The sequence below is a fragment of the Tamandua tetradactyla genome, chromosome 23, assembly GCF_023851605.1.
Source record: "Tamandua tetradactyla isolate mTamTet1 chromosome 23, mTamTet1.pri, whole genome shotgun sequence".
Lineage (NCBI taxonomy): Eukaryota > Metazoa > Chordata > Mammalia > Pilosa > Myrmecophagidae > Tamandua > Tamandua tetradactyla.
Window position 1 is genome coordinate 53751710 of NC_135349.1, and position 21573 is coordinate 53773282.

The window sequence follows — 21573 nt, forward strand, 5'->3', positions numbered from 1 at the left end:
CTGTACTGACCTTAGTCCTGGACACAGGCCCCCGCACCCCAGGAGAAGGAGGGGCGCCCAGCAGCCCCTGTTCCCCAGGGAGAGTGTTGAGCCCTCTGCTGCAGGGATCAGGACCTCTGCCCAGCCCCTCACTTGCGTCTTCTCTCCTAGAACCAGGGACGAAGGTTCTCCAAGCCCCAGTGCCTGAGCCCCAGGGCCCTGCGGGAGGGGCATCCTGCCGGATAAAGAAGGGGAAGGTGGGGCTGGGGGTCTGGAGAGGCTTCCTTCGCTGTGGGAAGGCAGCCAACCTTGGCAACAAGCTGGACTCCCGTCCCTGGAGAGGGACAGGAGATGGCCAGTGACACTCAGGCCCGGATGTGCCCCTTGGCACCTGGGTCCCTGCTCCCCCAGCCACCCTCCACCCCAGATGGTCCCGACGCCTGCCCATCCTTTCCAGGTGACACATGAGGTCGCCAAGGCCTAGAGAGCTACAGTCACCTGCCCAGTGCCACCCAGGTATGTGACCAAGCACAGCGATACCCCAGCCTCCATCTCACCCACCTGGAGGTCAGAGACTGCTTTCCACACCCGGGGATGGCTGACCCTTCTTGACAGCAGGGAGAGGGCGGCTTCCCAGGAGGGGGCTGGGAGCAGAGAGGGCTGGAGGCTCCCCCCACCGCCGTGTCCCAGCCCCAGGGGCAACAGGTCCCCCTCTCCTCACAGCCCGAGCCGAGCCCCAGACCCCATGAGGCAGCAGGAGGCGGGGCCGGGTGGGAGCCCCGGCTCCCGGGCCCTGCAGGTGAAGGCCCTTGTGGACCAGCTGGCCGGGCAGGACTGTCGGAGTCCCCAGGTGCCACAGACCCCCGACGGGACACCAGAGACCCCGCCGGGGCTCCACAGTACTGGTAGGCCCGGCGGGCTTGGGTGGGGGTGGGGGTGGGGGTGGGGGTGGCAGGGGCTGCCGGGTGGGGCCTGCTCCAGATCCCCGGCTGCCCTCCCCTCCCACCTCTGTCCCGCAGACTCGGGGCCCCGAAGGCCGCGGGAGGCCACGCTGGGCGGCGCCGGGCCCCGGCAGGGCTGCCTGCTGCTGGTGGAGGGGCTGAGCGACCTGCAACGAGGGGAGCACGACTTCACGCAGGTGGAGGCCACCCGCGGGCGCGCGCGCAGCGCCAAACCCATCGCATTGGAGCGGCTCTTCCTGCCCCTGTCCCGAGTGTCCGCCCCGCCCCGCGTCTCCATCACGGTCGGCGTGGCTGGCGTGGGCAAGTCCACCCTGGTGCGGCACTTCTTCCGCCTCTGGGCCCAGGGGCAGCTGGGCAAGGACTTCTCGCTGGTGCTGCCTGTGACCTTCCGGGAGCTCAACACCCACGAGAAGCTGTCGGCGCACAGGCTGGTCGGCCCGGCGCCGGCCACCCCAGCCAGGGTCCTCCTCATCCTGGATGGCCTGGATGAGGGCAGCAGGCCGCTGGACTTCTCCAACACCCCGGCCTGCTCGGACCCCCAGAGGGAGATCCAGGTGGACGGCCTGGTCACCAACATCATCCGGGGCCACCTCTTTCCGGAGGTCTCTGTCTGGGTCACCTCCCGCCCCGGCGCGGCCGCCCAGATCCCCGGGGGCCTGGTGGATCGAATGACCGAGATCCGGGGCTTCACCGAGGCGGAGGTGGCGCTGTGCCTGGAGCAGATGTTCCCCGAGGACCCGGCCCTCGCCCACCGTGTCCTGAGCCAGGTGCGGGCCGACAGGGCTCTCTACCTCATGTGCACCGTCCCCGCCTTCTGCCGCCTCGCGGGCTCGGCTCTGGGCCACTGGGGCCGCCACCGGCCGGGGCCCCCGGACGCGGAGCCGCCGCCGCCACCGCCCCAAACCCTGAGCGAGCTGTACGCTTGGTACTTCCGAATGGCCCTCAGCGGGGAGGCCCAGGACGGGGGCCCGGCCAGCCCCCGCCGCGAGCAGGTGGCCCAGGCGGCCCGCAAGATGGTGGGCACGCTGGGCCGCCTGGCCTTCCACGGCCTGCTCAAGGGCAAGTACGTGTTTTACGAGGCGGACCTGAAGGCCTTCGGGGTGGACCCGGCCGTGCTGCAGAGCCCCCCGGGCAGCCACTTCCTGCAGCGCGAGGACACGCGGGCCTCGGCGGCCGCCTACTGCTTCACCCACCTGTCCCTGCAGGAGTTCGCGGCGGCCGCCTACTACCAGGGCGCGGCGCGGCGGGCCGTCTTCGACCTCTTCGCCGACGGCTCGGTGTCCTGGCCGCGCCTCGGCTTCCTGGCGCACTTCCGCGCCGCGGCCCAGCGCGCCACGCGGGCCGAGGACGGGAGTCTGGACGTGTTCCTGCGCTTCCTGTCCGGCCTGCTGTCGCCCCGGGTCAACGCCCTCCTGGCCGGCATCCTGCTGGTCCCGGGCGAGCACCGGGCGCACGGGGCGCCGGCGGCGGAGATCCTGCAGGCCTGCGTGCGTCCCGCCACCGCCGTCAGCGCGCGCGCCGTCAACGTGCTACGCTGCCTGCACGAGCTGCAGCGCGCCGAGGTGGCGCGCGGCGTGGAGGCGGCGCTGGGCGGTGGCGGCGGCGGGCTGGCGTCGCTGGGCGGCCCCGCGCCCCCGGTGGCCCTGGCCTACCTGCTGCAGGTGTCCGACGCCTGCGCGCACGAGGCCAACCTGTCGCTGGGGCTCAGCCCCGCCGCGCTGCAGAGCCTGCTGCCCCAGCTCCTCTACTGCCGGGGCCTCAGGTGGGCCGGGGCCTGGCGGGCAGGGAGCGCAGGGCAGCGGAAGCACCTGGGATGGTCACTTTCAACTCTCACCCGTGTCTCTGGGGAGTTTCCCCGAGCTGCTCCCCCACCACACACAACACACATCCCCGATTCCCCCTGCTGCGCCCTCAGCCCCACGCCCCAGTGGGCCAGGGAGAGTAGTTCATACATCCTGAGAGGGAAGGGAGCTCTGCGGGCATGACCCCCGATGCACGTGGCCAGAGGGTGGTTGAGGCTCACAGTCCTCCTGGGAAACTCAGAATGTCGGTGGACGCGCTGGCCACGATCTCTGAGGGGCCAGGGGAGAGGGTCCCAGCCTTGGCATCGCTCCCCGGCCCCATTCACCGTGGCTTTGCCCTTGACCAGGCTGGACGCCAACCAGTTCCAGGACCCAGTGATGGAGCTGCTGGGCAGCATACTGAGCGGGAAGGACTGCTGCATTGAGACGCTCAGGTAAGCCTGACCCTGGAGATGCCACCTGCCCATGGCCCGTCACCCTCTCTGCCTAGCTGACCAGTGACACTTTCGAGGGGTGACCTCTCTGAAGCACACAGCTCAGGATGCAGTCTACCTGTTTCTGCCCATTTCACAGAGTTCCAGAGCAATTGGTTAGCTCATGTGTAAGAAGAAGGAAATGCCAGGCTGAGGCCAGACACTGTTCTAGAAGCACTGAAAGACCACCTGGCCTTCCCTAAGTCCCTCTCATAATTGGACCTCAAACAGTATCCTGGGCCCAGAGATTGCATCTGGGTTTTTTTTTTTTTCCAGTTAAAAAAAATGTATTGGAGCAACATATACACAACACAAAATTTCCCATTTTAGCCAGTTTCATGTGTACAATTCAGGGACATAACTTACCTTCACGGTGTTGTGCTGCCATCACCGCCACCCATTACCAAACTTTTCTATCACCCCAGACAGAAGCTCTGCACCCGTTCAGCAATAACTCCCCATTTCCCTTCTCCAGCCCCTGGTCATCTCCAATCCACTTCCTATCTCTATGAATTTACTTATTCTAAGCATTTCACATAAGTGGAATCATACAAAATTTGTGCCTTTGTCTTTGCCTTATTTTACTCAACGTTATATCATCAAGGCTTCTCTGTGTGTCAAAACTTCACTCATCTTTATGGCTGAATAATATCATAATATAGTTTTGTAATAACTCCACCATATGCTGGAAATGGTTTCTTGCAGTTTGTGAGAGCTTGATGTTAAATTTTCAGGAATTTTGCAAGCCAGTTGTTAAACTGTTAGTTCTTGAAATAGGCATGATGAGAGTATTTACACCATGGAAATCGGCAAATACTACAAATCAGGTTTCATTGCCATGATTTTCCTAAGCACCAGTTTGCCAGTGTGCCGCTGGTGAGACCCACCTGGGCAGGTTCCCTGAGTGCCCATCCTCTTGCTGTGCTATTTGGGTAGAAGCTGTCATATCGACTTCTGGACAAACTTTCCCTCAGAACCGTTTGCCAGAGTAAGGTTCTGTCCATCTGCTCCAGCCCAACCTTGCCCAGACTCAGGGGATTTCCAGTGGGGCCACCTCACCTCCACCCTTGCCCGGTCTCTGATTGACAATAGGGAGGTCTAGGGATTCAAATCCAGACATGGCATTGAGGTGGAGGCAATGAGATGGACAGGCCTGAAATAACCACTCTTCTCTTTCCTTGGGCAGCTTGGCTGAGAACCAGATTGGTAACAAAGGGGCCAGAGCTCTGGCCAGATCCCTCCTGGTCAACAGAAGTCTGACCACTCTGGAGTAAGTAGGATGCCCAGGGCCAAACTTTCCTGACTGGGCCAGGGAGAGCTCTGAGCCAACTTGCCAAGGCTCCTGCCTTCCTGTGAAAGGACTGGGTTCTCTCCCACCCTTCCCTGGTTCCCCAGATTCAGCCCATGGGGTAGCCTTGGGGCACAGTACCCAATGTCATTGAGAGCATGTTCCAGGGTCTTGGAGGCCCTGTAGGAGTCAGAAACAGGGAGCTGCAGCCTGGACCACACTGTCTCTTGGGAAGCTGGAAGGACAGTGGAGCAAGGAAAGTCCTGGCCCCTCCTCACCTGCTTCCAGGTTTCGTCCCCCAGGGCTGTTGCGTTTCACCCAGGGAAGCTCCAGATTTTCTGCCCTGAATCCGAATTTGTCATTCTCCTCATTTCCCAGGTTGCCCAGACCCACTAATCCATCTGGTTCTGCCTTCTTTTCCCCATCGCGTGGGGCTGTCTCGGGAAATTCCTTCCTTGTTTGTCTAAAGAAGGAAGTCTGCCCTGGTTCCACCAAACATGAACTCCTAAACCCTGTGTTGTACCTTTTGAGAATCCTAGATGTATAGGTCAGTGTGGCTTTGTTCCTCCCTCCCGCCCTGGGAGGTAGAAGAGAACAGTTCTCTCTCTCTTTTACTCCCACCAGCCTTCGCTGTAACAACATTGGACCTCCAGGGGCCAAGGCCCTGGCAGATGCTCTGAAGATTAACCGGACTCTGGCCTCTCTGAGGTGCGGATTACTTGCTCCCTGACCCCTCTGCTCTCAGGAGAGGGACGAAAATCCCTTTCCTCAGGTGCCGACTATGGAGTGTAAGGCAATTCAAAATGGCAGCCCTGGGCTACCAGCTCCAGGCCCCCTGGGTACCACAGAGTCTTATATCCTAAGCAAGTTTCCAAGTTCCAGCTCTTCCCTAGTCTTTGTGCCTGCAGAGGGATAGAGGAGAAGTAGGGGGAGGGGTATATAGAGACGGGAAGGACAAAATAATCTGTGAGGAAAACCTCTTGTCCTCCATTGAATGGGAAATTCCCAAGGCCACTGTTCTAGTTTGCTAGCTGCTAGAATGCAATATCCCAGAAACAGAATGGCTTTTAAAAAGAGGAATTTAATGAGTTGCTAGTTTACAGTCCTAAGGCCAAGACAATGTCCCAATTAAAGCAAGTCTACAGAAATTCCAATCTAAGGCATCCAGGGAAAGATACCTTGGTTCAAGAAGGCCGATGAAGTTCAGGGTTTCTTTCTCAAGTGGAAGGGCACATGGCAAACACAGTCTGGGTTTCTCTCTCATCTAGAAGGGCACATGGCGAGCACGGCGTCATCTGCTAGTTGCTTCTCCTGGCTTCCTGTTTCATGAAGCTCCCCGGGAGGCATTTTCCTTCTTCATCTCCAAAGGTCGTTGACTCTGCTTCTCGTGGCTGTGTCGTTCTGCTCTCTCTCTGAGTCTCCCATTCTCCAAAATGTTTCCTCTTTTATAGGACTCCAGAAACTTCTCAATACCCACTAAAATGGGTGGAGACATATTGTCACCTAATCCAGTTTAGCAACCACTCTTGACTAAATCAACACCAACCAGGGAGATGATTTGATTACAGTTTCAAACATACAGTATTGAATAGGGATTATTCTACCTTTATGAAATGGGATTTTGATTAAAACATGGCTTTTCTAGGAGACATACATACTTTCAAACCAGCACAGCCAACATGTTAGAATTTTCCCTGAAGAGTTTTCCAGCACATTGGAAAGCATCTTTCAGAAGGTTCCTGTGGCTTAGCGTGGGCTTGTGGGTGTATCCGTCCTTAGCTGAAGGCGGTACTATCAGGTGTTTTCTTCCATTAAAAAAAAATTGATGTGAAATTCACATTACATAAAATCAGCCCATCTAAAGTGTTTATTTCTGTGATATTTAGTACCACTATTGTGCCACCGTCTCCTAGTTCCCATACACTTTCATTCCCCTCACAGGAGACCCCGTCCCCCTCCGCCGTCACTGCCCACCCCCTTCACTGCAGCCCCCGGCAACCTGCAGTCTACTTTCTGTCTTTATAGATGTACCTTTTCTGGTCATTTCCTGTAAACGTAATTACCCACCATGTGGTCTTCTGTGTCAGGCTGTTTTCACTGAGCATGGTGTTTTCCAAGTTCATCCTCATTGTTGCCTGGACCAGAGCTTATGCCTTTTCATGGCTGAATAGTATTCCGTTGTCTGATGGACCACGCTGTGTTTACCCATTCCGCTTCCGGTGGACATTTGGGCTGTTCTACCTTTGGAAACTCTTTGTTTGAGTCCCTGTTTTTCGTTCTTTGGGGGTATAGACCTCAGAGTGGAATTGCTGGGTCACATGGGAACTCTAGTGTTCAACTTTGGGGGGATCGCCAAACTGTCTTCCACAGCGGCTGCACCACTTTCTAGTCCCACTAGCAATGTTTCCAGTTTCCCTGCCAGCACATGGGCATTATGACTTTTAGCTTTAGTTAGGACACAGAGGAGACCCGTTGGTGTTATCCGGATGCCATGGACACCTCATTCCCAATCAGAGGGACGTGCTTATGACCCAGAGGGAGGCCCATTGTTCTCCAGGTCCTGTGCGGACGGCAGTGAGGTGATGGCTTGGTCACAGCCCCTTTCCCCAAGGTCAGATGCTGCCTACCTTGGGCTCAGTGACCCGGTGGGAGCTCAGGCAATGGCTGATGCCCTCTTGTGCTCCCGCGGTGATGCCCCCTTTCTCACCTCTGCAGCCTCCAGAGCAACTTGATCAAGGATGACGGTGCCAGGTCTGTGGCCGAGGCCTTGGCCGCCAGCCGGACCCTCTCCGTGCTGCAGTGAGTGACGTGCTGGCCAGCAGAGCACCTCCTCCCTCCTCTCTCCTCTCCTTCTCCAGGGGCCTCTTTGCCTGTTTTCTGCAAACAGGAATGGGCAGGACGAGGTCCTGAGGCTTTCTAACCTGGCTGGCCCCTGGAAAGCATGATGCCCACTTCTCCTCCGGAGGACAGATGTTGGAAAAAGAATTAAAAATCAAATCTCCTGCCAATCCCAGAAAATCCCCTCTACAAATGTAGAAAAGAATGAAACTTTTGATTAAAGAAGCATTAAGCCAGATTGCGATATGTATCACAGGCAGGCTACTAAAGAGATTATAAAGAGAAAGAAATCCTACCTTTTTATGTGGTTGATCGATACAACTCCTTACATACTGGTTCTCTAGATAAACAGTAGTAACTAGTCCTCAAGTGAGGGGACTTGACAGCACATTTGCTACACTTAGTTATTAAAAAATACTAAATTTCCTGGTAACTGGGATGGCCATCTGTGTTAGTTATTTGCCCTTGTCCAAGGGAAAAATAAAACTTCTCACATCTTTGTGGCAGGCAGGTGGGTGGTTACAAATAGGAGCCAGATACCTGGGCCAAATGCCCCCAAAGGTAGGGAGAGAGGGGTGCTGTCTTCCTTGGTGTTTATACTTAAAGAGATGGCTCCTCGGCCCCTCCGAAGACATCCCTGGGTCGCAAATCTGGCAAGAGGCTTGTTTAGTTTTTTTTAACAGATTTACATACATCTCAAAGGGACAGAGAAAGGATTTACAATGACCAAGGAATCCCTCTAGGAAGGGGGGGGGTGGAAGGTCTCTTTCCCTTTCAACAAGGAACATTTGATATTTCAGATTTGTATTTATCCTTCAAACAGGGGGGCCTGGCTGCCCCTGCCCCCCTCCCCCAGTCTTCCGCAGCACTTTGGCAGTCCACAACTTGCGGGTGCTCACGTCCTCCCTGGGCTGTGCCGTGGGCGAGGGCACTCTAGTTGTCTCTGACCTCTCACCTCCACCTCAGAATGTCCTCGCCTCGGGCATGTTGGAACAGATTGACCGAGGTCCCCTCCCCTCTCTGCAGCCTGCAGAAGACCGCCATCGGGGCCCCTGGAGCCCAGCATTTGTCCCATGCCCTGAAGCAGAACAGAAGCCTGAAGGAACTCATGTGAGTGATGCAGGGGGCCCGGATGGGTATCCCGGGGGCCTGGCACAATGCCCAACCCGTTGCAGCTATCTGTGGGCCTGGGCGTAGATGCGTGGATGGTGGGTGGGTGGATGGTGGATGAGAGGGTGGATGGATGGGTGGGTGGGTGGTGGATGAGAGGGTGGATGGATGGGTGGGTGGGTGGTGGATGAGAGGGTGGATGGTGGGGGGGGGTGGATGAGAGGGTGGATGGTGGGGGGGTGGGGGGTGGATGAGAGGGTGGATGGTGGGTGGGTGGGTGGTGGATGAGAGGGTGGATGGTGGGGGGGGTGGTGGATGAGAGGGTGGATGGTGGGGGGGTGGGTGGTGGATGAGAGGGTGGATGGTGGGGGGGTGGGGGGTGGATGAGAGGGTGGATGGTGGGTGGTGGGTGGACAGATGGTGGACGACAGGTAGGTGGATGAGTGGGTGGGTGGATGGATGAGTGATTGGATGCATGCATGCATGGATGGATGGGTGAGTGGGTGGGGGTGGGATGGCTGGATTTGGAATCTAAGAACTAGACCAGTAGAATGGAGACCTGGATCCCCAGGATTGGGTGAGTCCTGATCGTCTTAGGCTCACATTTAATGCCTTTCCAAATGGTAGGAAAAAAACAACAGCATTTCCTGGCCACATTCACATCAAGTACCACAAAAACCTCTTGCCAGGGAGTCAAGGAAGACTTTCCTAACTTGATCTCTTACAGGCAGCTGTTGGTTTCTTGCAGAGGTCAGTGGGCTTCAGACAGAACAAACCATGCATTGGGCCTCCTTGAGACCACACAGCAGTCTTTCTTGGGAGGGCTTCCTGGACCCCACCTGCTGGCCTTGGCCCTGCCCAGCAGCTCCAGGGGCCCAGCTCACCCATGTCCTATCTCTTGCAGGTTCTCCAGTAACAGCATTGGTGATGAAGGCACCAAGGCCCTGGCTGAGGCGCTGAAGGTGAACGAGGGCCTGGAGAGCCTGGAGTGAGTCTGCCTGACCACCGTCCAGGGTGCTGTGGGCAGAGGGTGATTCCCCAGGGGCCCCCACCTAGCAGATGGGCAGGCCTGGGCGAGGGCCTTCAGTCAGGGAGCCCTCCCTGCCAGAGCCAAGCCAATCACAAGCCGTGGCCATATTCTGGTCTCTGTTCTCCGCCATACCCACCCCAGCTGTCCCTCCAGCTCCATATCCTCTGGGCCACAAGGGTTTGGTTGGCTCTGGATTTTCAGAGTGTCCCTGAGAAACTAATGCAGGTGGCTGAAGACTGGTGTGGCTGCAGTGGCCTCGGGGTGGGGTGAAAGTGCCGGTGCAGCCCCTCACCCAGGAGACTGCCAAGTCAGCCCTCTCTGGGGGCTGCAGACATAGCATAGTCCACTCAGGGGCCATGTGGAGCCACCAACACCAAGGCAGAGTCTCAGCTTTGGGGCTTGTGTTTGGGGGATAGGAGAGGAAGGTGTGAGGAGAGGCGTGAGGTGGGGGAGATGCCTCGGAGCCCTCGGTCCCTGGTCGCCTTACCAGGTGTCCCCCCTCTCCGCCTGCAGCCTGCAGAGCAATTCCATCAGTGACGCGGGGGTGGCTGCGCTGACCAGCGCCCTCTGCACCAACCAGGCCCTGCTCAGTCTCAGGTAAGGCCCGCACCCTTTCCATCCGCAGTGTTCCTCTGTCCCCGGGGCTGGCGCCACTTTGGTACTTAGGAAGATGCTGGGACGTCCAGCGCACGAGCTTTACGGGGAGGAACCCTGGCCTCGGGCCAGCCTGGTTCCAGGCCTGGCACCCTGTCCCAGTTCTCACGGGGGCGGTGGAGGATACTGCAGCCCTTGCCTTGCCCCCTCCCTGCCCCTTCTTGGGTGCAGGCCCCTCTGGGCTCCCCGCCCCCTCCCCTGCCTCTGAGACCCTCCCTAACACGCCCTTTCTGTCCCTCCCTTGCCCGGCTTGGGACAAGTTTGGGGGCCTCTTGCTTCTGACGGCACAAGGGGCCCAGGTGCCCCAGGTCCCAGCGCAAAGCCCCAGTGTCTGGTCCGTCTCCCTGCGGGGCCTCTGAGAGGGTGGGGGGCCTTGAGCTCCCGGTCTTCTTTCCTCAGCCTCCGCGAAAACTCCATCAGTCCGGAGGGCGCCCAGGCGGTGGCCCATGCTCTCCGCGCCAACGGCACCCTGCAGAGCCTGGAGTAGGTGTGGGGCACGGGGGGCCCACCCGGGGCAACCCTGACAAAGCCACCCCCTTCCAAGCCATCGGTGCCCCAGGGCGCAGTGGTGGCCGCCTCGGCCCGTGGGTGCGCCAGCAGGGGGATGGGCTCTGAGGGTTGTGGGGTCACGGCAGTGAGGCCTGGGGCTTAGTCCCTGTGACTCGGGACTCTTGGAACCTCAACGGGCTGTGTGCAGTCGGCGTCCCACATGGTGATCTGGGACCCGTGTCCCCTTAAAGGCCACCCAGGTGACTCTAACAGGGCCACACCCCTCGGGGACAGTGGGTTTCCAGATCTGGTCCCGTTCACTGGCTCTGTCTCCTTCCTCACAGCCTGACCGCCAACCTTCTACATGACCAGGGTGCCCGGGCCATCGCGGCGGCAGTGGGAGAGAATCGGGCACTCACGTCCCTTCAGTGAGTCTGTGGCTCCCCACCCCCGGACCCCCGCCCCCAGAGCTGCAGGGCCACCCCCAAGCTGACCCCACCACCCGCAGGGCCCTGCCCAGACCTGCCTCTCCCCAGAAACCTGTGTCCACACCTATGCCTGCTTCCCAAGGCTGACCCACACTGGGGCCCGGGGTAGGAGGTGGGTGTGGAGTGGGTGCTCCTGGGGCCAGGGGGGCGGGCCGCCATCTGGGCCAGAGCGCACACATGACATCGGGAGTGGCAGGAGTCCTGCTGTCCACACCAGTCCTGGGCCCTGTCCTGGGCTTCCCCGAGAGCCCTGAAGCCCCCTGCCCAGCTCTGCCTCCCATCCAGCTCTGCCCTCCATCCCGCTGTGCCCCGGGCCAGGCTCACAGGTCTCTGTGCCTGTCCAGCCTCCAGTGGAACTTCCTCCAGGCGGGCGCAGCCATTGCCCTGGGAGCCGCGCTACAGCTCAACAGGAGCCTGGCCAGCTTAGAGTAAGTAGCCCAGGGGTCCCCGAGTCTCAAACCTTGGGACCCCCACAAGCAGGGCTCCTGCAATGGCCTGCTACACTCCACCACTTCTGCCCTAAGGCCGGGCACACTTCTGTCCTCATCTGCTTTTATTATTTTTTTAAAAACTTAACAGCTTTATTGAGATATAGTACATATACCATACCATTCTCCCACTTAAAGTGTGCAATTCATTGGCTATTTGTGTATTCACAGTTGTGCAACTGTCACCACAATTTTAGAACATTTTCATCATCCCAAAAATAGTCACTCCCCAGCCCCTGGAAACCACTAATCTATTGTCTGTGGATTTGCCTATCCCGGACATCTCATATAAGTGGACTCACAGTATGTGGCCTTTTGTGTCTGGCTTGTTTCTCTCAGTCTTCAAGCTTCATTCCTTTCTTGTTGTTGTTGTTTTGCCTTTTATAAAGGGAGTTTATTAAGTTACAGGTTTACAGTTCTAAGGCCATAGAAATGTCTAAACTAAGGCATCCAGAGAAAGATATCTTGATTCTGAAGAAAGGGCTGGATGGCATCAGGTTTCCTCTGTCACGTGGGGAGGCAGGTGGTCAGTGTCTGCTGGTATTTTTCTTAAGCTTTTCTGGGGCAAACACCAGGTTTCTTCTCTTCATTCTCCTTGGCTCTCTCCAGGTTGGGTTTTCACTACTGTGGGTACTTGCTTACCATCTCCTGGGAAGGTACACAGTGATGTCTCTTAAGCCCTGCATGGTTCATTTCTTTTTATAGCCAAATGTTCTGTTGTCCAGATGGATTGCATTTTGCCCATCCATTATTGACTATTATGAAAAATGCAGCTGTGCATATCTGTGTACAAGTATGTGGGTGGAATCTCTTGCATAGATTCCATGGGGTGGAATTCCTGGGTCACTGTAGCTGTTGAATCTGTTGACCTTCACCTGCTTTTGATCCAGACCAGCTCCCAGGACAGCCCTGGCTTGTCTTCCTCCTTTTCTTTTGATTGCCTCTTAAATGCTGGCATCTCTTCTGGAAGCTCTGTTCCCCTCCAAGGGCTCAGGTACCTTCCAGGAGCCTTCAGGCTCCCCCCATCTCTATCCCAGCCTTCTCTCGGAGGCTCCAGACCCACGTATCCACTGTCCACTCTGCATCTCCACTCAGAGGCCAGGCAGGTCCTTCAGCCTGACTGCATGGTGTCCCCGTCTCGGGAACACAACCAGCCAGCCAACTGTGCAAGCTGGAATCATTGCCTTCTGCCTCACCTCCCACCTCCAACTCATTACCTCGTCCTTGTCAATGCTCCCTCCCAATTCTCCCCACCCACCTGTCTCTATCCCCATCAGCAATGGTCAGGCTACCATCGCCTCTCACCTCTCACAGTCTGTCTGTCCTCCCCGGCCCCCGGGGAAGAGCCCTGGTGCTTGCAGAGTCAAATCCAACCCTCAAGGTGGCCTATGAGGTCCTTAGGATCTGTTTCCTTTGCACTCGTCTCACTTCTCACCCCTTGGGTTTCAGTTTAGCCCTATTTCTTGGGGGCAGCCTCCTGTGACCCACACTGGGGTAGAAGACCCTGTGGGGAATGCCCTGTGGTCTGTACTCAGGCTGTTGTAACTGCTCATTTAACCCTGTGTCCTCAGCTGAGCTCCAGGAGGGAGGGACTGTGCCTGCTGCTTTGTCCAGCACCCAGCATGCAAGACACACCCAGATGTTAAAGTGATCCACGCCAAAGTCCACTTAAGTGAAACTCTGTTGATCATTTACTGCTCCAGGGTCTGATAGCAAAAATGCCCAAGGGGCCAAGGGGTCACTTTATTTGATTGGCACTGAAAACCACGCCCTCTGGCCCAAGTCCTTGATGACAAGATTCCCACAGCATGTCCCCTTTTTTCGCTTGCCTCTGATAGCTCAGACGCGTGCATCTGAATGCTGAGATGAGCCGGTAGGGCTGTGATGACAGACCAGGAGGGGTCACTCTCCCCCAGGGCAACCCCTGAAGTATAGAGCTGTGTGGTGCATTGTCCTCTGAAGCAAATCTCGACAGGTCCTTGCTGGAGTGCTGGCCCTTTGCAGCCCAAGGGGCTCACTCCCATGTTCTAGTTTACAGGAGAATGCCATCGGTGACGAGGGGGCATCTGCGGTGGCCAGTGCCCTGAAGGCAAACACAGCCCTCACTACTCTCCAGTAAGTTCCCTGGTGTGCATGGCAGCCCATGCCCCCTCACCACCCTGTCCCGCATCCCATTTCTGTTTGCCTGTCAAGGAAGTAGTGCTTGATTCTCCTAACCTCAATGATTGGGAGATCAGACATTTGAACGCTAAGAATTAGGGGGAGGGTGTCCTCCCCCAAACTTCCTAAGAGACTACCTCAACTTCCCCTTATCCTTCGTGTCCCATTTCCTTAGGCATCAGACAATTGTAGGAGCCATAGAGATTTCTGATCAGATCACTGGTCAACACTTTTCAGTACTATCTCACCAATGCAACCCTAAGAGATGGTCACATCCTTTGAAGGGGAATAATAGAGGGAAGAGGGTGGGCAGCGGCAAGTGTCAGGGCTGGAAGGCCCAACTGACCACACTGCCCTTTCCAGCCTCCAGGTGACGTCCATTGGTGACCCCGGGGCCCAGGCGCTAGGGGAGGCCCTGGCAGTGAACAGAACTTTGGAGATTCTTGAGTAAGTATCCCGGTCTCCAGCTAGTCTCTTGCCCAAAGAAACGAAGCTGTTGATTTAAAATGAATAGACTTGAAAGAAAAAATATGCCAGTTTACATGGACTCACAAGTGACTTTAATGATCTTCCTTTAAAATAAGATATGCTACAGCTTCCCCATTCCCATTTCATGCCTTCTCCCTGGAAGTCACGATCGTTTGCCTGCCTCTCCCTAAGTTCCTGCTCTGTGAGTTGACTTTGCCCAGGCTGGACACGTCTGAAGCCCTGTTTGGGGTTTCTAGGGAGGGTAAATCTTTGGTCTGAGAAGATCCAGACTCCTGCTCTGTGAGGCCCTCAGGCGTCTGGGTGTTCCCTGCTCTTGAGGATGCTGAGATGTTGAGCATGCCAGGGACCCACTGGTAGAGTGCTGCCTCTCCTGTCTCAGCCAGGTTCATCCTTCTTTGGATTGGACAAGGAGGATGAGGGCTCCAACAACCCCCTGAGGATCAGTCTCACCCCTTCCTTATGGGTCCTGCTTTCTAGAGCCGAATTCTGTGCTGCTGCTCAGGGAGTAAGAAAGGAGCAGCTCAGACCTCCCATGACGGCTGAAGCCTGGGCTTCCTCTATCAAACAGCCCCTCACACCTGAAGACGGCTCATTATCACCTCTCAGCCTGTCCCATGCCTTAAGTTTCCTGTTTTTCCCAACAGCTTAAGAGGAAATGCCATTGGAATAGCTGGAGCCAAAGCTCTGGCGAACGCTCTAAAGGTCAACTCTAGCCTCCGAAGACTCAAGTAAGTAGCTGTAGAGACCTGCCTGTGTCCACAGCAGCACACCTCTGTACTGTTTTCTCTCATGGCACAGATACTAATAATTTTCTCCAAAGTTCTTTCCTTCTGAACAAAAATAATTCAGGCTGTTTTGATTATTACACTCCATACTCCATTGTAGATGGCTTTGTTAATTCTGCTTAGCATAAGCCAGAGATGAGTCGCTTAGCATCTGCATTTATGGTCTTATGCAGTTCATGGCACTTGGGCTGGGCAACTTGGCTACTTGCAGATACCAAAGTCTCAAGGATTAAATGCCACCTTGCTACTGCTATGGTAACAAAACCAACCCCAGAACTGCTCTTTGGCCTCTACTGCCCATGCAAGATAACTGAGTTTTGTTTCTTCTGAGTGTTTTCTTCTGTCCCGAATGTCTCACTGTGGTGACTCTACCTTTTCTCTGTCTAGTCTTCAAGAGAATTCCCTGGGGATGGATGGAGCAATATGTGTCACCACTGCTCTGTCTAGAAACCACAGGCTCCAGTACATCAAGTGAGTGGGCTCAGCAACCCATGCTCTTCTCTGGAATTCCTGTTCACCCTTAGAACTCCTCCCAGGTCAGCCCGCCTTGTCCCTGATTCTGGGAACCATCTGACCCTACCCCCTTAGCAGCTCTGGAGTGAAACTCACCATGAGGGGGTCCATCAGAGTACTGCATTATATATAATGACAGTCTACTCTATGAAAAAGAAACTGTAGGCCCTTAGCCCTCCAACCGACTTCCCAAGCCCTGCCCCAACCTTTGTCTTCTAGTCTCCAGGGAAATCACATTGGGGAGTCTGGTGCCAGGATGCTCTCAGAGGCCATAAAGACGAATGCCCCCACATGCACTGTTGAAATGTGAGAAAAACGAGTTCCTGCTGAACTGGGCAGGGGGGTGAGCAGAGACTCAGCTGGAAGTTTTCCAACAGAAAGTCAGTTTTCCGGGCTGCCTCCTGTGATGTGGGAATGATGGTGATGAGAACTGGTCTTCTGCAAGGAAGAAGAAAGGTGCTACCAAAGGAGGCCATGAGCAAGGGCCGTTTCTCCTGAGTCAGGCATCAGCACAGGCAGGAGACAGCTGAATATGCTGCTAGACACAGAGAAGAGATGGGGCTTCCGGCAGGGCCCGAGGGACAGACCTTCACTAGGAATGAACTGCTCTTTCCAAGCCCAGTAAGAGTACTAGTTGGCATGAGTGACAGAGGGAACCGTTTTTGCTTTCCTCAAAAAGAAAAGGATTTAGGGGTATGATCCTCAAAGAGGCATGGGAAATTTTTGAAGAGAACAAAGGTTTAAATTATAGGATTCTAGGGAAAAGAGATTAAAAAAAAAGAGCTCTTATCCATTAAAAAGTCAAAGACATGAACTATGCTTGGTATCTGCTATTTGGAGTCTGGAACACTAGTTATCAATAGCACATTCAATGTTAATATTTTAATAATGTTATTTTATATCAGACTTCCAAAAATCACCACAGTGGATACAGCTTCCCTACGAAGGCAGGCAAGCTGAGCTTCCACGTGGCATAAATTGCCCCAAACGTCTTGGTTGAAAGAAAAAAAAAATAATCCAAATGGACATCACAGCCTTCATCCACTAAATAACCAATGAAAATGCTTATGAAGAATATAAAGTGAAAGTCACATTTACACTGATCAGGAATCACTTTTGTTCCAAAATATTTCCTTAAAAATGTGTGCACAGGCAAAAATCATGAATGGAAGCTGAAATCAATGGATGGAAGCCTATTGGGGAAGACGATATCTCAAAGTATCACCCCACCAAGGGTATCTGCAAAGGGATAAGGGACCTTAACAACAGAGAAATCTGACAGACACCACCTTAACCAAATGATACAATGTAACATCACCAAAAATGGGACAAATGGATATCATGTGCCCCAATGAGATGTCCTGGGAAGGACACATCACTGATGAAGTATTATTGCCAAAAATATTTGTGAGGGAATAGACAAAATTCAGATTAAGGGACATTCTGCACAACTGGCCTGACTTCTTAAAGATGTCAATGTTATGAAAAATAAAAAGGTTCAGGACTGTTTAATGACATAATTTAATGCATGGAACGTATTTGACTGGAGGCAAAAAAAATCAGCTATAAACTGGGAAAATTGGGGAAATTTGAACTTGGGTCTTATAATAGTGGATTATGTTTTTGAAAGATACTTTTGTTGGCTACAGAATTCTAGTTGACAGTTTCTTCTTTGAGTTCTTTAAAGATGGTGTTCACTGTCTTCTGGTTTGCATTGTTTTCTGCTCAAACTGAGAGCTTGGCAGAAAAAACCAAAGTGTTGTTGGAGACAGATGTGGAGAAAGCTGAACCCTGCAGGAACTTAGCCTGGAGAAACCTCAGGGGCCAAGCAATGGAGAGAAAAGTGTGCTCTCCAGGAATTTCAAGAGCAAGCCACACTAGAACTAGGAAGGAAAGCCTCTTCTTCCTCCAAAGTCTCTCCAACACCTTACCGACAATGCCTCATATCTTGCTGGCTGGCAAAGGAGAAATATTTTTAAGGTCTAGTTCAATTATCACAGAACAGGTTACAAAAAAAAAAAGGTAAATTTGGAGCTTAGGCAATAACCTGATAACCAGTATAGGGGGATTTTTTGTCTCCCCTCCCCCTTTTTCATTTTGAATCATTTCTATTGCCATGTTGTCAAATTCTGTTATCTTTTCTTAAGTGTCTAATCTGCTATTAATCCCATCTAGTATATTTTTCAACTCAGACATTGTTTTTACTTGTAGAAGTTTTGAGACTTTTTCATATCTTCATACTTAACATGCTTTTATTTTCCTCTCCCATGTGAATGTATACAATATAGTTGTAACTGCTTAAGTATTCTTGTTCACTGATTCTATCACCTGTGCCATTTTAGGGTGTTTCTTGATTTTTTCACTATGCCCAGTAATATCTGATTGTATAGCAGATACTGGAAATTTTATCATGTTGGGTGCTGAATATTTTTGTATTCCTTTAAATATTCTTGAGTTTTATTTTGGGATAGAATTACTTAGAAACAATTTGGTCCTTTCAGAGCTTACTTCTGAGAGAGCTTACAGTGGGCCCACACCCCCAGGAATAGATTATGTTTAAGGACATGTTTTTCTTGGGTGCACTCCAAGCCACCACAGGCATATTCATCTTTCTTTAAATGTGGGAAGCGTTTACCATTATTTCTTTGCTTATTGTTCTATTCTTTTCTTTCTTACCCTTCTGGGACTTCCACAGTTCTGTATGGGTACACTGGCTGCTGTCCCACAGGTCTCTTAGGCTCAGATCATATTTTTTTCATTCTCTTTTCTTTCTTCTCCTAAGCCTGAATCATTTCCATTGTCTTGTCTTCGAGTTCACTGATTCTTTCTTCTGCCAGCTCCAATCTGCTATTGAAACCCTCCAGGAAATTTTTCATTTCAATTATTGTGGCCTTCAACTTCAGTAATTCTGTTTGGTTCCTTTTAAAAAATTTTTGTTTATCAAGATTCTCATATTGTTCATTCATCATTTTCCTGCTATTTGTTCCTAGTCTTTCTCTACATTTTCATTTATCTCCTTGAGCATACTGAAGAGCTTTATTATTTTTTAAATGTCTTCATCTGGTATGTCCAAAGTCTTGTTGTCTTTGTTGTTCAAATGGTTTCTGAATTTTTACCTTGTCACTTTAGATAGGCCATCATTTCCTGTTTGTCTTGAAAGCTTTTATATTGCACATTGTACATTTTAATATTTTAATGTGTTAACTCTGGGACTTAGTCTCTGTGAGTTGTTTGTTCCTTAAGTTTACAATCCAGCTAGTGATATGATAGATATTTCCTTCAGTGCCAGAAAATAATAAAAACAAGCTAACCAATGCAAAAAAGTACCTTTCACAGTCTTTGCAAATTGGCTCTGAATTGGATGGTGCTCTCCTTCACAGTTTAGTCTACCTATCAAGAAAGTGAAGTGCAGGGTCCTCTGTCTTTTCTAAACCTTCCTCTTGCCCATGGCCTCAGGAATTCCCCGTTTAAAGGAATCTAAATGTCCCTGTGAAATGAGATGACATACTCCCAGGTGCTCTATTATATGTCTTAAAGCCAGTAATCTTTTTCCCAAGGTCACTTTGACTTGTTTCTTACACTACCTTAGCTGTTCACAAGCTGCTTCTGCCTGCAGGGCAAGTTCCAGGAGCATGAGCCTGAGATGAGTTTCCTGGTTCAGTCTTTTAGGAAACTGACACACAGGTACCACAGTATCACGCAGGAGTTACTCTCTGCTCCTCTGGAATAGGTCTGGGGACCCACAGTGGGAGTGCAGGCTGGCTCCACTCCATATAAGGGGAAGGAGGGGGGTGGGAGTGGAGAGAGAAGGGCCAGCTGTGGCACCACGAGATTCCCCTACTGGTGTTTAAGGCTGCATTTTCTTGATTCTGGACTCACACAGTTACTACAACCTCTTAAGGGTTTTCCAGAATTTGAAGATTGCTTTGTCAGTTTTTCTAGTTATTCAAAGATTCTGTGGAAGAACAGCAGCCAGAAATGCCTTGCTCCACCATCTTGACTGACAAACATCAGGCCAGGGCTCCCACTCAATAAATGTTTGGCGAATAGAAGAATTAATCACCAGGCAGCACATCCATAGCAAAAAACCCATAGTCAAGGCCAGATATACTCTAGGTGACAGCACACTAGGTTCCTAAAACTGCTACTTTAGAATCTCTCTACTTAATATTTTTTTAACATCCTTGGAAAACAAGCAAACCTTTCCTCCAAATTACACAAATGTGTCATTTCTCAATCACAAAGGGATCTCACTGACCCGTTGTGTATGTTTTGCAACCAGTCCTCCCTGTCTCCCTGTCTCATGAAACAATAGTCACACACCTTCAAGCTGTCAGCCTAAGTTCATGAAGAGAACAAAGCCTACTGCCCCCTCCACACACACACACATTAGTCACAGCACCACAGAAAGGATAATTTAATTCACATCCACATAGAACAGACTTCCATCTGGGTAAGAGGTAGAGCCTTTGGGCTCCCTTCCAATTCAGCAAGGCTGGATTCTAGCCCTGATGACCCAGATCAATCCATTTACTACATAAATCAATTCTGTAGTGTGTTGCCAACCTAAAGGGACGTGACTTTCTTTACTTGTTTTTATACTGATATTACATTTTAAAATGCTCCTGAAAGATCTCTTGTATTTCTTCTTCCTGTCCCAGCTGAAAGAAACAGTTCTTCGGATTTCACATACAATGTCCTCAGACTTTGTTCTTGAGCTACCCCAATAAAAACTGTGGATATGAAACATTCCTTTATAGTTTCTGTCAACATACATATTTTAAAACATTTTAAGACATCCTTCGGTTACATGGTAAAAATTGTCAGCAGTGATCTAAATGCTAGTTTTTCATCTAACTACTCTCGCACTCTTCTTTGGGGCTTGAGGCCTGTGTTCTTCTGTTCAGCAAAAAACAAATGAGCACCAGGTCAGAAGGACCTCCACATACATGACTCCTGGTTCCTTTATCATCCCAATAACAAGGATCCAACACTTGAAAATCCTTTGTTGACGGAAGCTTCTTGACAAGGAAGTACTGTACCACCGGGAAACTCTGTACAAGTTGGTCAACCCACAGATGGAGGGTGGCCGAGAGCAGGCGAAACAGTGACGAGCTGGTGGAGCCGCGGCCTCTCTCTGTGGAAACGCGCTGCACAGATGAGCTTGAACTTCTGTGTTAAGGCCCATTAAAAGAAAGCATCACATAAGGAGAGCATGAATACATTTCTGTGTTTTTAAAACTATAAGTCAGGTAAACCAAAGCTCTGACATCAAAGAAGAGGCACCTTTGGTGCCACGGAAGAGCCTTAGACAGATGTGTTGGGGAAACACATTAACTATTTCCTTTTTAGTTTGTTTAAAAAAGGGTCATCTCATACACAAAATTTAGGAAAAAGAGGAAAAAAGCAAGAAAGAATATGTCAAATATGTAGCTCAATATGTCACATATGCCTAAAATTGAGTATCATATTGGCCTGTGAACTTTTCTCGTGTAATTAAGTATTTAAGGGCTCTAGGTGCAAATAAGTCATTACAATTTCAAGTAAAACTTATCACATATTATTAAAATATGGTATTAAGTTCACTTCTAAAACATAAGAAACTTCAGAAGTTGACCTTATAATTGTAAAATAAGTGAAAACTCTTCCATGCTCTTTATATAAAAACAAACAAAACAACAAAAAACAACTCTAACCGCCTGTTATTCTCATTCCACAACAGGGAAACTCTTCTAGTGCTACTCTGCCCGATTCAGTTGTAGCTTTTTTTTTTTTTTTTAACATGGGCAGGCACCGGGAATAGAACCCGGGTCCTCGGGCATGGCAGGCAAGCACTCTTACCTGCTGAGCCACCGTGGCCCGCCCTGTAGCTTTTTTTAAAAAATAATTTTACTGAGACATCTTCATGTTCCATATAGTCCATCCAAAGTATGCAATCAGTGGCTCACAATATTGTCACCCAGCTGTATATTCATCACCATGATTATTTTTAGAACATCTGCATCACTCCAGAAAAATAAAAATA

The 21573-nt window shown here is 52.0% G+C and overlaps 2 protein-coding genes across 4 annotated transcripts in view; one reads left to right on the forward strand and one right to left on the reverse strand.

Annotated features, from left to right (window-relative positions):
• NLRC3 (NLR family CARD domain containing 3) overlaps positions 1 to 21063 on the forward strand; it is a 30955-nt gene extending 9892 nt beyond the window's left edge. Inside the window, exons 3-20 of one of the 2 annotated variants that reach the window (XM_077141986.1) lie at positions 437 to 495; positions 703 to 884; positions 999 to 2703; positions 3091 to 3177; positions 4403 to 4486; positions 5129 to 5212; positions 7220 to 7303; positions 8369 to 8452; positions 9357 to 9440; positions 9996 to 10079; positions 10536 to 10619; positions 10970 to 11053; positions 11458 to 11541; positions 13633 to 13716; positions 14125 to 14208; positions 14895 to 14978; positions 15423 to 15506; positions 15768 to 21063. In XM_077141986.1, the coding sequence (XP_076998101.1) occupies positions 725 to 884; positions 999 to 2703; positions 3091 to 3177; positions 4403 to 4486; positions 5129 to 5212; positions 7220 to 7303; positions 8369 to 8452; positions 9357 to 9440; positions 9996 to 10079; positions 10536 to 10619; positions 10970 to 11053; positions 11458 to 11541; positions 13633 to 13716; positions 14125 to 14208; positions 14895 to 14978; positions 15423 to 15506; positions 15768 to 15858 (3135 nt within the window). In that variant the 5' untranslated portion in view covers positions 437 to 495; positions 703 to 724 and the 3' untranslated portion in view covers positions 15859 to 21063. Of the gene's footprint in view, positions 1 to 436; positions 496 to 702; positions 2704 to 3090; positions 3178 to 4402; positions 4487 to 5128; positions 5213 to 7219; positions 7304 to 8368; positions 8453 to 9356; positions 9441 to 9995; positions 10080 to 10535; positions 10620 to 10969; positions 11054 to 11457; positions 11542 to 13632; positions 13717 to 14124; positions 14209 to 14894; positions 14979 to 15422; positions 15507 to 15767 lie in introns of both variants that reach the window. The other variant, XM_077141985.1, reaches the window with a different exon arrangement.
• CLUAP1 (clusterin associated protein 1) overlaps positions 12874 to 21573 on the reverse strand; it is a 46838-nt gene continuing 38138 nt past the window's right edge. Inside the window, exon 14 of one of the 2 annotated variants that reach the window (XM_077141989.1) lies at positions 12874 to 17503. The gene's annotated coding sequence lies outside the window, so the exon portion shown is untranslated. The other variant, XM_077141988.1, reaches the window with a different exon arrangement.